Here is a 16068-nt window from a genome sequence, read left to right on the forward strand (position 1 = left end):
TCCAACAGACTTACCCTAAGAACCAGCTGATCCAACTTTATCAGGTTTACCCACAACCTCCTCAAACCAGTACAGTTGATGACAAATTCGTGCAGCTTCAGCAGCTAATTCTAACTCAGTAGCAGTCCATCGCTAGATTAGAGAGCCAAATAGAACAGCTAGTCGAAGCTAATGTGAGGAGAGAAGTAGGACAACTACCGAGTCAACTAGTTGCCAATCCTAGAAATTAGCCATCAGGTTTTCCTCTACAACAGTTTCAACAACCTCCTAAGAACCCTCAGTTTGAAAATGCTAAGGCTATTACGACCTTAAGGAGTGGGAGGATTTTAGAGGACCTGTATGAGAAAAAGAAATTTGAAAACATCAATGAAGAAGAAAAGTTGGGGGGGGGGGGGGGGGGAAGAAAAAGGAAAGGAAATTTTAGAAGAATAACCTATAGTGAACCGACCTGTAGTTCTCATTCCAACCGCACTCACAGTCGGGCCGTTGCGAAAGACGAAAGAGACTCGCAACGAGAAGATTAGGGAGTTATTCAAGCAAGTCCATATTAACATCCCTCTCCTCGACGCGATACATGTCCCGGCCTACGCCAAGTTCTTGAAAGATCTGTATACTTAAAAGAGGGAGCCACGATCGGCCCCACAAAAAGTGATGCTCTCGGCAGATGTTAGTGCGGTTCTCCTAAACCAACTCCCCCGTAAAATGAAGGACCTCGGTGCTCCTCTAATAAGTTGTGTCATCTCTGGAATCACTTTCAATCGGGCCCTATTAGATCTTGGGGCCAATGTAAATCTGCTCCCCTCTATTATTTATGAAGGGTTCAGGATCGACGAGTTAAAACCTACTCCGGTAATTCTGCAACTAGCTAATCGGTCAATTAAGTCTCCTCGAGGTGTTTGAGGACATCCTTGTCAGAGTAGAGGGTTGTTACTTTCCTATAGATTTTATCATCCTAGACATGACTCCAACCGAGGAACTGAACCATAACCCGATAACCTTAGGACATCCTTTTCTAACAACTACCAATGTATACATCAACTATAAATCGGTAGAAATGGACATTTCATTTGAGGAGTAGAAAGTCCGATTAAATGTATTTAGCACCACTAAGTATCCAAACCTAGGGGAAGATGAGTTCAAGGTAGATGTAGTGGACAACCTCGTAGATGCCCTGTCTACCCTTTGGTTAGCCCAATTTGAGCCCTGTCTGTGCAAAGAAAAAAGCAAGTCTGGAAGTGTAGATGTGAGAAGTGAATGAATGTGTCTGGCTGAAAACGTTAAACTTAGCACTGGTTGGGAGGCAACCCAACGAAGTTTTATTTTAGTTGTCTTGTTAGAATTTGTCTTTTCTTTTGAATAAGTTTCAGAATTCAATTGACAAATCCTAAACCCCTATTGAATCCTTACCTCTTGATTGTTGCCTTTGGCCCAGGTCTCTTTTGCATCATTCTAGTCATGTCATTGGGGACAATGGCATTTAAGTTGGGGGATAAGGAAAGAGAGAAAATTTTGAAAATTTGAGAGATTTTTTTTTTAATTGAGAAGTTAAGCCTTTAAATATGTAGAATTAAAATTTCACTGAAAATTTTAAATTCTTTTTTCCATTAAAAGAGATTCCCAAACAGAAAAAGTTGAGGAAAATAATAAAAGAATATTGAATTTTGTAGAAATTGGTAGAAAGTGACAGGAGTTAAATTGGTCTTGTTTGAATGTTGTCGAAACCATTTAGAAATTGAAAATACTTTCAAGTTTGCCCCTATAAAGATAAGAGAGAAAGATTGAGAAATCAGATGAAAAATTCTTCAAATTAATAGAAATAGTGGACTACCCCGAACAGTGCTGAATTTTATACACAGCAAAAAAAAAAAAAAGAACAGATAATAAAATGTCAATGAGCACCCTAAACTTAGTAATCGGGTCTCTTCACCTAAGTTAAGTGTCCGGATTCCCGTCGAACGAGAAAGGTAATGCCAAAGACACTTACCTAACACTTAGTAATTGAGTCTCTTCACCTAAGTCAAGTGTCGAGATTCGCGTCAAACGGTGGAAGGTAGTAATAAAAATGTGTGTGCATATCAAGTTTAGGAAAAGAAATCCACTATCAGAAATGATAAGAAGAATACCCGCTTGATTTTAAAAATCAATCTCAACTTATCGAGACAATCTACAAATGGAAGGGTACATAAGATTTTTAAGCCAAGTTTCTGTAATGTTCAAATCAGGACAGTTTTACCCCTTAAACCCAATACTAATCTATACAAAGTTTGAGAATTCTGGAATTAGGATAATTGGCATATTTTGTCGAGGATGATCTTGCAATGGGAATGATTTCTTTACTCAGTGTAATTTTAAGGCCACATTGCTAAGGGACTAATAATGGTTAAGTTGGGGGTGCGATAACTCTATATTTTGATGCATTAAGGGAATCATTTTAAAGGGCATTTTAGACCTTAGACTGACTAATTTGTACCCTTTTTTCCGATTAAATTCAATGTTGTGACCTCTAAGGGTCCTTGTGCAAATTCTGGGTGAAAACTAGAAAATTTACAAATTTTTCTACAAATTTTGGGAAGCTGGTGAGAATTCCAACCGATAGAGGGGGTGTTTTTGTGAAAAACTGAGCACAAAAGGGCGCCTCCTATCTGCTAAACCCAGAAAGGCGCCCCTCCTACTATATTAGCATACTCTCCTCTCCTTAGCAAATCCTAGGGTGCCTCCCCACTCATTCTATTCACCTCTAACAAACCCTAGCCACCCCTAACTGTTAAATCTTCACCTTTCACTCTTCCCTAACATCTAATCTCAACCACCCAAGCCTTAGCAACCTCTCATACCCTTAGATCTTCACCTTGCAATCTCCACCCTCCATTCTAGGGCGCCATCTCTTTAGCATTCTAACCCTAGGGCGCCACCTAACTCCTAATTCCCACCATTTAGCCTTTAGCCACTAGATCTCAGCCCTCTATTTCACTCTCTATCTCAGCAACTCACCCTAGGGCGCCACCCACTCCTTTTAATCTCCATCTTTCAGCGCGCCCAAATCACCAACATTCAATCCTAAGAGCTTAAATCCCAGCCCTCCATACTTATAGGCGCCCTCTCCTTTTCACTCTAGCCGTAGGATCCCTCTAGTTTAATCCTAACCCTCCACTTCCTAAACCCTAGGAGTGCCCATTTTCTACATAAACCCACTAACTCTCTTTCTCTCTAATCCCAGTTTTGTCCACTCTTCTCTATTGAAAGGACCCTAAGGGCTCTGGAGAAGGGGTTGGTTAGCCCAGTTCTTGTTAGGAGGGGTTTCTGCAAGCAGTTCGTCCAACCTACAACTGCCGCCACTAGAACTGATCCACCATTTTTATTTTGTTTTATTTTCTTTCTTTTTGTTATTCGGTTTTTCTAGCAATTTAATTTCTGTAATTTTCAATTTTGGTTTGATTTAATTTCTGTTTTTCTTTGTCTTTTGCATATCTAAATTCATTCAGTTCAAGGCTAAGGTGTCTCGAGGGGTTCGAGGGCTGAACAGAGGAGGAACGACTTGCAGTTTGTCTTCCCGGAAAGCTACCGCCACTGGATCCGAATTTCAGCATATTTTTATTTATTTTCTTGTTAATTTCAGTTTTATTTAATTTCTGAATTTTATTTCTTGTCTTTTTCAATTCTGAATATTTAATTTCATCTTTAATAAATTTTATTTTCTTATTTTCTACAAATCCCAAATCTGTTTTCTTTTTCTTATTTGTCCAGAAGAAAACAATAATTTTTAACCTTGTTTCCCTAAGGATTCGACCCCTTCCTCACCACTAAACTATGTTCTTTATTTAGTTTTGAGGATTGGAAAAATATAAATTATTAAACTGGTGTCCCGGGTGTTTGACGATGCATCCCGAGCACACCACGGGGGTCAATATGGGGGAAGGGGAATTGGCAGAATGTGCAAAGATTATAGGTTATAGTGTTGGATCATGGCCTTTGACCTATCTAAGTTTGCTCCTTGGAGCTAACCCAAAAGAAGTTGGTTTTTGGAATCCAATCTTAGAAAAGTTCTCCCAAGATTACAATGATAAGCTCAACAATAGCCAACTTACCTGTCTACCATTTGTCAATTTTCAAGGCTCCAGTTAGTGTGTCCAAAAGCCTAGAGAAGATGAGGGGTTTTTTGTGGGAAACAGGGGAGGAAAAGAGAGATCATTGGATAAATTCGGAGGTTGTGTGTAGGAGCAAAAAAGGAGGGTTAAGTTTAGGCAATATACAAAAAAGGAACTTAGCATTACTTAGGAAGTGTTTATGAAAATTGCCTAAGGATAGGGACAAATTGTGGGCTAAGGTGATAGTGAGCATTCATGGGCTCTTAGATAATGGATGGGATGCTAGTCTACTACTGAAGGCAACCCGGAAGACACCTTGGAAGGCTATCGATGCAATTTTACCTACATTCGTCCCCTACATCACGTAGAATCTGTGTAATGGCAATGACATAAAATTTTGGGAACATATATGGATAGGCACCTCCCCTTTAAAGGATCAATTTCCTTCACTCTATGCCCTCTCAAGCCTTAAAAATGAGTCAATTTCCAAATTCGGAGTTCAATCTTCTTCAAATAATGGGGTTAATTGGGATTTTGGGCTTTCGAAGGGGTATCAAAGATTCAGAATTTCAGAGTGTAATTAACCTATTACAACTGTTGGAGGGTGTCTTTCTTGAGCCAGCTTAACTTGATAGTCAAATCTGGACATGTATTGCCTCTAGCTCCTTTTCTTGTGCTTCTTTCCCCAAAACTTTGTTACAGACCTCCCCTAGTACTCTGCATTCTTTTCCTGTGAAAGAGGTATCTTGCAGACCTGTCCCACCAAGGATTGCGGTTTTTTGTTGGGAAGTTGTACATGGAAAGATTAACACACTTAATCTTCTTCAAAGAAAGCAGCCCAATTTGTGTTTATCCCCTCACTGTTGTGTCTTTTGTAAGGCTGATGGTGAGAGTTTATATCACTTATTTGTCTCTTGTTCTTTTACTACTTCGGTTTGGAAATGGTGCTTCTCCTTGTTCGGGTGCAGGTGGATCCCTCTTGTGAGTGTACGAAGCATGTTTGATGCAATTGCGTTTTCATGGACAAAAAAGAAAGGGAAAACTATGAGAAGTTGTATAAGAGTTGCTACCTTGTGGACAATTTGGGAAGAGAGGAACTCAAGAACCTTCCTGGATAAAGCAAGAAGTAAAGAAGAAGTTTTTGAAGCAATCAAATTTAAAGTGGTGCACTGGATGAAGTCCCTGAAAGGTTTCTCTAGTGTTTCAGCAACTGATATATTGAGGAAGCGGAGGGCAGTGGCAGATTCGTCTACTGTTATGACCGTCACAATTCATCATTGGAGCCCACCGGACAGGGGTTTATTAAATTAAATTTCAATTGTAGTAGCATAGGAAATCCAGGTCCCTCCGGCATTGGAGGTGTATTTAGAGATAAAAGGGGCAGAATTATTGAACTATATTCTGGGCAAGTAGGGGAAGGAGACTCATTGAGGGCAAAAGTCATGGTTGTAATGGAAGGCATACAAAGGGCAAAAACTTTGCACATCAACAAATTAAGCGTGGAGGGAGACTCAAAATTGGTGATCAACTGGCTATGATGATAGAATGAAAATGTGGATGTACAAGAATGAAAGGAAGAAATTTAGATGGTTAACTAGAGACGTGGAAATAAGGACAGGGTGGGTCAAGTCAAGTGGAGTGCAAATGCCATAGCTGATTCATTAGCTAAGGGTGGAGAGAGATTCATTGTTTTAGGCACAATTGTAAGGGTTTTGTGGGGAGAGATAAGAGTTTTTATCTCTTGTGAACTTAAACTATTTTAACATTCTGTACTTACCACTTTCTTCTCAGATTAATATAATTGATGTTATTGATCAAAAAATTATGTATTAATACGAGTTACATTTTGTGCCCTCACAATTAAAGACGAAGTTCATTCACACTTTTAATAATAATATAGATTTATTAATGTCATATCCTTGCTAAATTATGAATATTTAATTAAATTGTTTCTTACTACTTAAACCCATGTCCTTTTTGTCCTTCAAGCCCATTCAACTTGTAATAGATCAACCAATTCAATGCACTACTTTCTCAGTACAGTTTTCTTTTTTGTTAAAAAAGAAATAAAAAAGAAAAAGCTTAGAATTTTGAAACACTTCCAGAATGGGGCATTAACCTACTTTTCCTCTATATATTATGGCATTCTTTTCAACACTCAATTGAAATAGAAATATAGAGTATAGACTAAAAATGTAATGAGCATTTTAGTCATTTTAAATAATAATTTGCGATTATTCAATTAAAGAAGTGGTATCATAGATCTTTTCATTTTTTCACCCAGGGGAAATGTTAGTAAATATACAAAAAGTAGGGGAGGGTTTTAGTAATTATCAAATGATTGGGGTCCTTTTGGCTTGCAGTCGGATTTGGAATTCCTCAAATCGGAATCAGAATGGTCTATTCCTCCTACCTATTTGGTTGAAACAGAAATTAGAATCAATATTAGAATTGGCTGGAATGGATGGAATGGATTCTCATTCCCAAGGGAGGAATGCCATTCCACCAGAAATAGAAATAGGTTCTATCCAACCAAACGGTTGAACCATTAAGGTTCTATTCCAGATCCCTATTCTCATGAACCAAATTGGCCCTATTAAATTTTCCTTTTATTTATGCACTTTAATTTTCTGTCATAAATTTCACTCTTTAATTGTTTATATGCATGCACCTGTGCCCCAAATTAAAATTCTAGAAGGAAAAGAGCGCTTTCTACTTGGATTTTGCATCAAGAAAAGGATTTGTCCTACCCATGCATCCAGCAAATTAACGCTTGGGGAAAACAAAGAATAATATTCAGAACACTTTATTTTTTCTAGTTCAGGATTTTAAGCAAACAAATACGAGGCATCGAAGTAGACTCTTCACTCTCAAGAATTCTGGAATAAAACACTTGTCCAAGCGAGAGATCTTGGTTGGGTACCTGCTTTCTGGCCTTAACTCGGATATACAGACCTAGAACGCTTCTTCATTTGCACCAGTCGTACCATCCATCCCTATAAAAGATGAGGAATCCATCATATATTGCACCAATCCAGTCTTCACCCTCCGATATTCCTCTCTTCAAGAGAGACCCACCATCTTCAATCAACCGAAGATGGTTAGTTACGTAGCCATACTCGCAGCTTCCATGGCTGGCGTCCTTGTAGGTGCAGGCATCAATCGCGCCATGTCCAAAACCTGCATAGAATTTGCGATCCCCACAAGCGCAGAGGTGGCGGCAGTGCGATTCATCAGGAACACTCGTTGTTCATGGTTTCGTTATGCTTTTACGATCTGGGCTATACTATTCCTGAGCCTTCTAAGAGGGCCTTTTCTCTTATGGAGCTTAATGTCCATGACTGTGGGTGTCTGCATCAGGGCGATGACGTTCTTACGCAATGGGAAGGAGATGGCGGAGTTCAACTCAATGGAGATATTCTTGACCATGTCTGCATCCTTTCTGGTCGTCATCACCGTCGTTGAGCTCTTGTTCACCAGTGCTGTCGTTCACCTCCTTGTCTCACTCGGCGTCGGCTTGCCTCTAGTTCTTGCTCATGCTGTCTTTCGAGTAAGGGATGGATTTCAGGATTAATCAAGTGAATTCAGTTTGTCTCATTGTCTGGATCAATTTCGAAGGCTTTAAGCTTGGCTTCCCGTCCAGGCCATATGTCAAGAATATTTTCATGGTATTATCATATTATATCAATGATAATATGTTTTAATCTTTGTATCTAAATTGAGTTATAAGGCATTTAAAGAAAAACAGTAATGATTTTTCATCTTTGGCATCGGTGCTGTATGTGTGGGTTGGAGTTCTGACAAAAGGGTGGGAAATGTTGCTGTCAAGTAAGGATGTTTTTTGGGGTAAGAATAATACTTTGTGTTTGGTATCATAGTACTTTATATATATTTTCACCACCGGTACTCATTATACAACGAGCTCTAAATTGAGAAAACGTTAAATTTAGTATTGCTCTAAATCACACTTTCTTGATTTTTAAGATCTGTGTTAAAATATCGTTTTTTTATGAAATAACGATTCCAAACATGTTACTGCTTTTTGAAACACCAATTTTTCTAACATGACGCTGATGTATCAGGAGCAATGGCATCAATGCCAAACACTGCCATAATATCTATATTCACAGTCAAGGCTGGATCTGATGCAGGTTGAACCTGGATGGACTAAAACCCAGACCCAGAAATTTCTAAATCAGACTAAATTTTCTCGTAACACTTCAGCAGGATTGTCTCTGTTAGGGATGCAACTTGGGCAGGCTGTGCTGGATTTAAGGTCAATCCAGGCCTAACCCTAATACTTGGATTTATTAAAGCCCATGCCCAGGCCAAACCCAGGGTCAAGCATGATCTAGTCAATTCAAGCCCAGCCTGAACTAAAATTTGGCACAGGTTGGGTTTAAGCTTGGCCCGGGCTCGTATGGGTCAGTTAGCTCTGATGGGCCTATTAGATCAAATATATTAAAATAAAATACATTGAACTATCAATTAGAAAATTTGTATATTTTGTGTATATGTACCAGGTCGAGTCCTATTTGGTTTATTTAAGGGTTAGGCCCAGTTCCAGCTCAAAAAATGAAAACGCCTAAGGTTTTGGGTTAGGCCCAGACCATCCAAAATTTTGGATCAGTTCAGGCCCGAGTTGGGCCCGTGTAAAACTGCAGGTTGCACCTCTTAGTCTACGTTATAACCTTATCCCATATCCTATTCATCAATAGAAAAAGGATGGAATGGAGGAGAGACGAAATAGATTTGGTCCTCACAAAAGTTGTACTCACACCATTCTTACAGTCATTTTTTAACCATACATTAGGAGCATCTCCCCATGAATAAAAGGAAACAAGTATAGAGATATTCCCAATGCACGGTTGAAAGTGTTATAAGAACAATGTGAACACAATTTTGTGAGGACTGGATCTGCCCTCAGAAAATATTTGCATTTGGTTCGTAGACAAGACCAGAATTGAAATTAGAATCATCTATTCTCAACACCTATTTGGTTTCGGTCAAGAATCAGAATCAGATTCCGATTGTTACTGTTTGATTCAACTGGAAGCTAGAATCGGATCGAATCAGCCAAAATTTTCAATTCACCGGCTGAAATGAAACTTTCAGCCATGACCATCTACAGGAAAAGAACACCCAAAATTACCATAAGAGACATTGTGCCTTTTGAGGTGACTACTGCGTCCAGGCCAATGTGCACCAGTTCTAAAATGGAAAATGGAGTTATTGTAAACTCAAAAAAACCAGTTCTACGAGGAGAAGCTAAATCCCAGATTTAATGGGATTGTACCATGAAAACTCGATGCCGACTATTTGGAGATCCCTGAACCTTAAAAATTGTATTGGAAAAGAAAGAAAAATCCAATGCTTCCAAAATAGAGACAGAGAAATTTGGGAAGAATAAAGCAGAGCAAAATTCAAATCCTTCTACTTATAGCCCGGTATTCTTCAAGCTTGAATTGACTCAACCAGATCTGAACTATGGAAACGTGGAACTTCTCCAGATCAGTTACGCACTTGAAGACTTCAAGCAGGCAGATTGGAATCTTGGGAGAGAGGCAGAGGAGAGAAAGATGAGAAAGAGAGAGAGAGAGTATGTGCATTTATGTATCTATGTCGGTGTTAACCGATAAGAGATCAGAATTTTGTCCAAAAAACACCTCTGAACTAGGCGTTTGTGTTTTGTCCAAAAAAAAACTAAATAGTGGAATGGGAATGGCATTCCGAGGGAGGGGGTCAGGAATGGCCATTCCCCCATATAAGGGAATCACATTCCGCCTATTCATTCCCATTCCGGTCAACCAAACATCGGGAAACGGAATGGCCCATTCCGATTCCGATTCCAGAGTCCTATTCCCTCGAACCAAACGGACTCTAAGGCACTATGAATAGCATGAAATGGTCAAATACACTGACTTGTCGTTGTTTTCTTTTTAATTCTTGGTGATTAGTGATTGACTGACTAAATATCCATCCCAATTAATTGACTTGACTCAAGGAAACCAACAATCCTATAAAGTAGAAACGTCTACAAAAGACTTGACCAAGCAACCGGGCCGCCGCCAATGAGGACTTCCAGTCTTCCACCTTCAAAGTTCGTCTCTCTGGCTCAGCTGCTCAACAACTGGAATATCAACCCCCTCTCGATCGGCTCTCCCCTCCCAATTAGTTAAATGTGACCAAGGAGGAATTCTTCTTCTTGCAATTGCACTGAGACTCTGAGAGAGGAGACAGCTGGCTCTTTAGTTCCTTGCAGTCTCGTCCATGGCTAACTATGGAACCATCCATAGGCTATCCAAAACTTCTTCCTCCATAGATCATGCTCAAGTGAAGGTAGATGATTTGAGTCGCAAGGCCCCAAAAGAACTTGTGCTTCTCCGGTACATGGCCATCCCCTCTAGCCCAGAAGCAGCAGCAGTTCGAATCATCAGAAACTTAGGCTACTTCTGGGTTTATTACACTCTCATCATCTGGGTCATACTCTTGGTGAGCCTAGTGCCAAGACGTCGACTGTCTTTGATCTTCCTGGTGGTGATGACAGTAGTGACATGCTTCTACCTTCTCTTGTTGCGAGCATTCCCCAGTTCAATAATCCTGCACAATAAGTTCATTGACAGGCGACTGGTTTTGGCCTTAATAGCCATCATCACCGTGGTTGAGCTTATCCTTACACGCGCTGCCATTCACCTTCTTGTGTCTCTTGCCATCGGAATTCCCATTATTCTTGTTCATGCAGTATTACGGGTTGGTGATGATCTTTTTGTGAGTGAAGAGGCTTCTGCAGGAGGGGAGTTGGTTCCGCTGCTGTCCAGGACAGCTCCTCCTGATCATGACTGTGATTTGCCAGCTTAGTTCAGTCTGAAAAGAAAAGTACTACAGTGGTTCTAATTTTAGATTGGGGAGTCTTATTATATGCATGAAAAGAAATATATATATTCACAATCAATGATCAGTTTGAAATATATAATGGAGAAGATCATTAAAGTGTAGTCTCAATTTTGAAATATGTTGTGTATTACAAAATTATTTTTTATTTTTATTTCTTCTCATGTTTCATTATCAAAAGAAAATGGAATTTCTGAATCTAAGTTCTCTGGTTATACATGAATTCTTTCCCCTTCTGTTACTCGGGCTCTTCTGTTTGCAGTGCAAAATCTGGATGGAATACAAAATTCATCGCACCCGGTTTGGTTTTGCATCCATTTGTTTTCAATTGTGATTTGCACTCCTATCTGATACAAAAGCTTGTACTTTTGTCTCATTTGCACTCATTGGTACCTTAATGCAAATTTTATATCTCAAAAACTTGTGTAAAATTTGCACTACCTTCCTTTTATCTCACTTCTCTCTCATATAGAGATGGCAATTTCATCTGTTCCCGTGGGGCCCATCTCACCCTTCCCCGATAGGGGCGGGCTTTTTTTACCATTGTTTGGTGTTCAGGGAAAATCTGAAACTCTAGGATCGGGGACAGGGCAAGGATGGTATTTGTCCACCTTGCCCGGACTATATATATATATAATAGTTTTAGGTATACTAAAAAAATAAAAATAAATAAATTAATAAGTATACAAGTGAGAATGACAGGAGCAAGATGGGCCAAAGTCGGAGATCCCCTGTTCCCCGGGGATAGGGATGGGGTTAAGATTTTTAGCCCCGCCAAGGTTCGGGGCTGAAAATTTGAATTCTGAGTCGGATACGGGGCAGGCAAAACCTGGCCCTGCTCTGCCCATTGCCATTCCTACTCATAAAGTAGGGGCTACATCATCTTGCCACAGAGGCCACTTCCAAACCAATTAAATAATCTTGCACCCACCTTTATTGTCCGTGGAAATCACATCATTAATTTTACTTCTCACAGTCAAATCTAGAGCAAAATAAACCAAAATTTACACTCAATCTATTTGTCTTATTATGCATTTACACCAATTCAAATGAAATTTGCACCATAAACTGACTGAGCCTCAATGAAAAACAGATTTCCAATTAGCTAAACACTTTGGTTGTTCAGCTGCCTGTGAAACCAATGATGTGGTTCCACGCAAGTAATAAATTCATGGGCCCCAATGTGAAAAGTGTGGGCCCCATGTATTTTATTACTGGCGTGGAACCATATCATTGATTCCACAACCCACTAACAGCCAAAGCATTCAGCTAAACCTTGTTCTGAAAAATAAAGATTCATTAAACTTAAGTTGATTTCTACATACATTTACACCCTTCGTAGCCATCGTCAGGGAACTTCCTTGAGACCCAATTACAATAAAACATGGAACACTGGCGTTTCATTTTATAATTCATAACACTGGTATATAATGTCCATGTCTAACAAGCACAATTCCTTGCCCTCTATTGTTGCAGTTATTCTCCAAATAAGCATATCTAATTAATCTATATAGGGCAAAGCCCTCGGACAAGAGAGAGTCTTCTTCAAACACATGACTGGTCTCCCACTTAGAAAAAGAGGTAAATGAATTTTACTTGAATCAAAAAATTGCCTCGCTTTTTTTAAAGGCCCAATTTGTTTTTCGGTAAGTTATTTACCTGAGTAAATACACTTACCTAGGTAAGTTTTTCCCACCCAGGCAAGTGCATTTACCCATATTCTTTTATTTCCCATGTAAATCAGGCTATGACCATTTTAATCATAAAAATCCATTATTATAAGGGGCATTTTTGTCCCATTCAAGTGTTGGCAACTTCTCCCAATGTGGGAAAGTTATTTACCCACCTAGAAGATGGGTATCACTTACCTGGGTAAGTAATACCCAGGAAAATAAACTTACCCTAGTCCACACATAAATCTGAAAAAAGAACATGGGATTCTTGGTCAATGAGAATCAAAATCCCATTAATCAACTTTCCCCCCTCTCAAAATCCAGAAAAAGAATGCCCCCTAAGAGAATAGCAAAATAGGATTCATGTAGTCAACCCATATAGTTGGGACGACAATACCACTATGGTAGTAGTGGTGGTGGTGGTGATGAAGATGGCCTACAAAAAGTGGTTAGATAAATCTAATATAGTGTTTAACATTGACTTAATTTACTCCTATATTTCCATGCAAAATGAGCTATTTGATCATAAATCTAATCTAAGGGCATTCTTTTTTTGGATTTTGAGAGTGGGAAAGTTGATCAGTGGGATTTTGATTCTCATAGACCAAGAAACCCATATTCTTTTTTCAAATTTATGTGGGGATCAAGGAAAGTTTATTTTCCTGGTGAGTAAATAAATTTCCCACCAGGGGGAAAGTTGTCAACACTTGAATGGAACAAAAATGCCTCTTTTAATAATGAATTTTTATGGCTATAATGGTCATTGCCTCATTTACATGGGAAATAAAAGAACATGGGCAAATGCACTTACCCGGATAAGTCTTTCTTGGGAAACACTTACCCGGGTAAGTGCATTTACTCGAGTAAGTAACTTACCAAAAAACAAACAGGGCCTAACTATCTTAAAGATCAAATCTATACTACTTTAAAAAGCACAAATAGCCTCAAGTATATTTATGGAATTTTCTGATGACAACATTTACCCCTCTATATTTAAGTTTAGGGGGTGTTCTTTTTTTGGATTTTGAGAGGGGGGGAAGTTGGCCAATGGGATTTTGGTTCCCATTACCAAGAATCCCATGTTCTTTTTTCAGCTTTATGTGGAGACTAGGGAAAGTTTATTTTCCTAGGGTACCACTTACCCAGGAAAGTGATACCCATCTCCTAAATGGGTAAATAACTTTCCCATATAGGGGGAAAGTTGTCAACACTTGAATGAGACAAAAATGGCCCTTTTAATAATGAATTTCTATGGCTAAAATGGCCATTTCCTTATTTACTTGGGAAATAAAAGAACATGGGTAAATGTACTTACCCAGGTAAGTGTTTTCCAGGAAAAACTTACCTAGATAATTGCATTTACTCAGGTAAGTAACTTACCAAAAAGTGAACGAGGCCTTATTGATAAAAAATGAGGGCAAATAGGGTAATTTGTAATGGATATTAAATGAGTTGAGAAGTGGTAATTTTAAGATATTTAATGCATTCAATCCCCTCTCATTAAATCCAACATTTAAGGTATTAACTTGCACTCACCTTCATTTAATCATATATTTAAGGTATTTTTTCTTCTCATAATTAAATTCTATTAATTAAATTAATACATAATAAAATAATAATTTCAATAAAATAAAAAACTTAGAATTTTAAATATACCTCAAAAAAATAGTGTTTTCGTCTAAGTAGTGGTAACTAGTAAGAAATTAAGCCACTTTGGATCAAATGGGCCAATTCATGTTGTCACAATTAAGGTAGTGTTTGGTAGTGTATAAATATCGTGGACGGGACCATTTTGGTCCTTCCACAATAAGATATAGTGTTATGCTATGTGTGGACAGTCCCTGTCCACAAAACAGCATGGACAATGATGGACCATACCCCAATTTATCGTCCATAGTATTTTCTCATGGATGGTTCACACTATGGTGTGGACAATTTGTGGGAAGGTTTTAGTGTAACATACTTGCGCTACATTGGTCCAATTACTCTCATTTGTATGGACCAGTCCACGTCCACCAACTTCTCAATCTAAAATGCAAAAAAAAAATATTGGAATTAGAAAAATTTCAACATATTAAACAATATCATAAATAATAAATGTTTTTATTAATGATGTAAATGGAATGTAGAGTTTAAAACCAATTGGAAATAAAACCATTTTTTTTAATTTTAAAATTTTAATTTTTCTTATCATTAAATTAAAATTTATCAATAAAATAATAATTTTAATGTTAATTCTAACACAAGTCTGACGGTTCTCCTTCTCACTAAAATAAAAAATATGGATAAATTTGGCCACCTATTTAATGTTACATGTTTATAAAAAAAATAAATTATTGGGTATATCTCTAATATTGTGCAATCATTATATTGAACTAAAATAAGCATTATACATATAGGAAATAATTTTATCAATGATGGAGATGTAATACAAAAATTAATGTCAACCTAGAAATCAAACTATTTTTATTTTCGGGTGGGTTAGTGATTTGGGTCAAATAGATTAATCAATGATATGATAGTTAAATAATAAATCTAAAAAATAAAAAGTACAAATAATCAAAATAATATATAAAAAAATATATATTAATTAGTCAAACAAAAATCAAGTGTGTTAAGTAATTATTTGTATAATATGGATGAAATATATAATTTAAAACTTATCAAAAAACAAAGCTATTTTATTATTTAGATGATGAGTCAATGATCCGACTTTTTAAAGAAACTCATGATATCATAATTGAATAATAAATATTTTAAAAAAGATAGAAAACAAAAAATGAAATGGTACAGAATTTTATCAAAAACATTTAGGAACATTTCTAATGTTGTATATTCATCATATTAAATAAAAATAATAATTAAAATAAAAAATATTTTTATTTATTCCAAAAATAAAATACAAAATTATAATTGTTATTATTTTTATAATTTAATTACTAGTAAAAATAAAAATAAAAAGTCATCATAAAGACTTGACTTTGTTGGATGGTGGGTCTCAAACAATATAGGTATTTTGAGTAGGGAACGTTAACTGGTTAAGGGGTGGAAGGGAAGTAGGCAACATGGTTAATTTAGTTGGTCGAATGGTATTAAAATGAAGGTGGCATCGACCGCGTGGGAACAATTTCAAATCTCACACAACATGCTTCATTCATGGAGCTCATAATTTGCAATCAATATTCCTGAACCCTGAATGGAATTATTCAGTCAATACAGGAAGAGTCGTAGCAACAGCCTTGACACTTTTAAAAAGACACATATCGGTACTTTAAAAGATATGTTTTTATAGTTTTTTAAGGTTTTTTTTTATTAAAAAGAGAGGGGTCTGATGTATCGGAACCCTAAACATACAATACAGTAAGTTTTAAGTTTTATATGAGGCATTTTGGATTGAAATTTTGAACCTTGCTGGTGGG

General features: G+C 37.5%; 1 protein-coding gene across 1 annotated transcript; it reads left to right on the top strand.

Annotated features, from left to right (window-relative positions):
* Positions 1-10355: 10355 nt before the first annotated feature.
* On the top strand, positions 10356-10943 carry LOC104589456 (PRA1 family protein F3-like). Its single transcript, XM_010247804.1, has one exon. It carries the CDS (start codon positions 10356-10358, stop codon positions 10941-10943), a length of 588 nt encoding a protein of 195 aa, XP_010246106.1.
* The last annotated feature ends 5125 nt before the right edge of the window (positions 10944-16068 follow it).

The sequence above is a fragment of the Nelumbo nucifera genome, chromosome 1, assembly GCF_055504915.1.
Source record: "Nelumbo nucifera cultivar China Antique chromosome 1, China Antique-T2T, whole genome shotgun sequence".
NCBI lineage: Eukaryota > Viridiplantae > Streptophyta > Magnoliopsida > Proteales > Nelumbonaceae > Nelumbo > Nelumbo nucifera.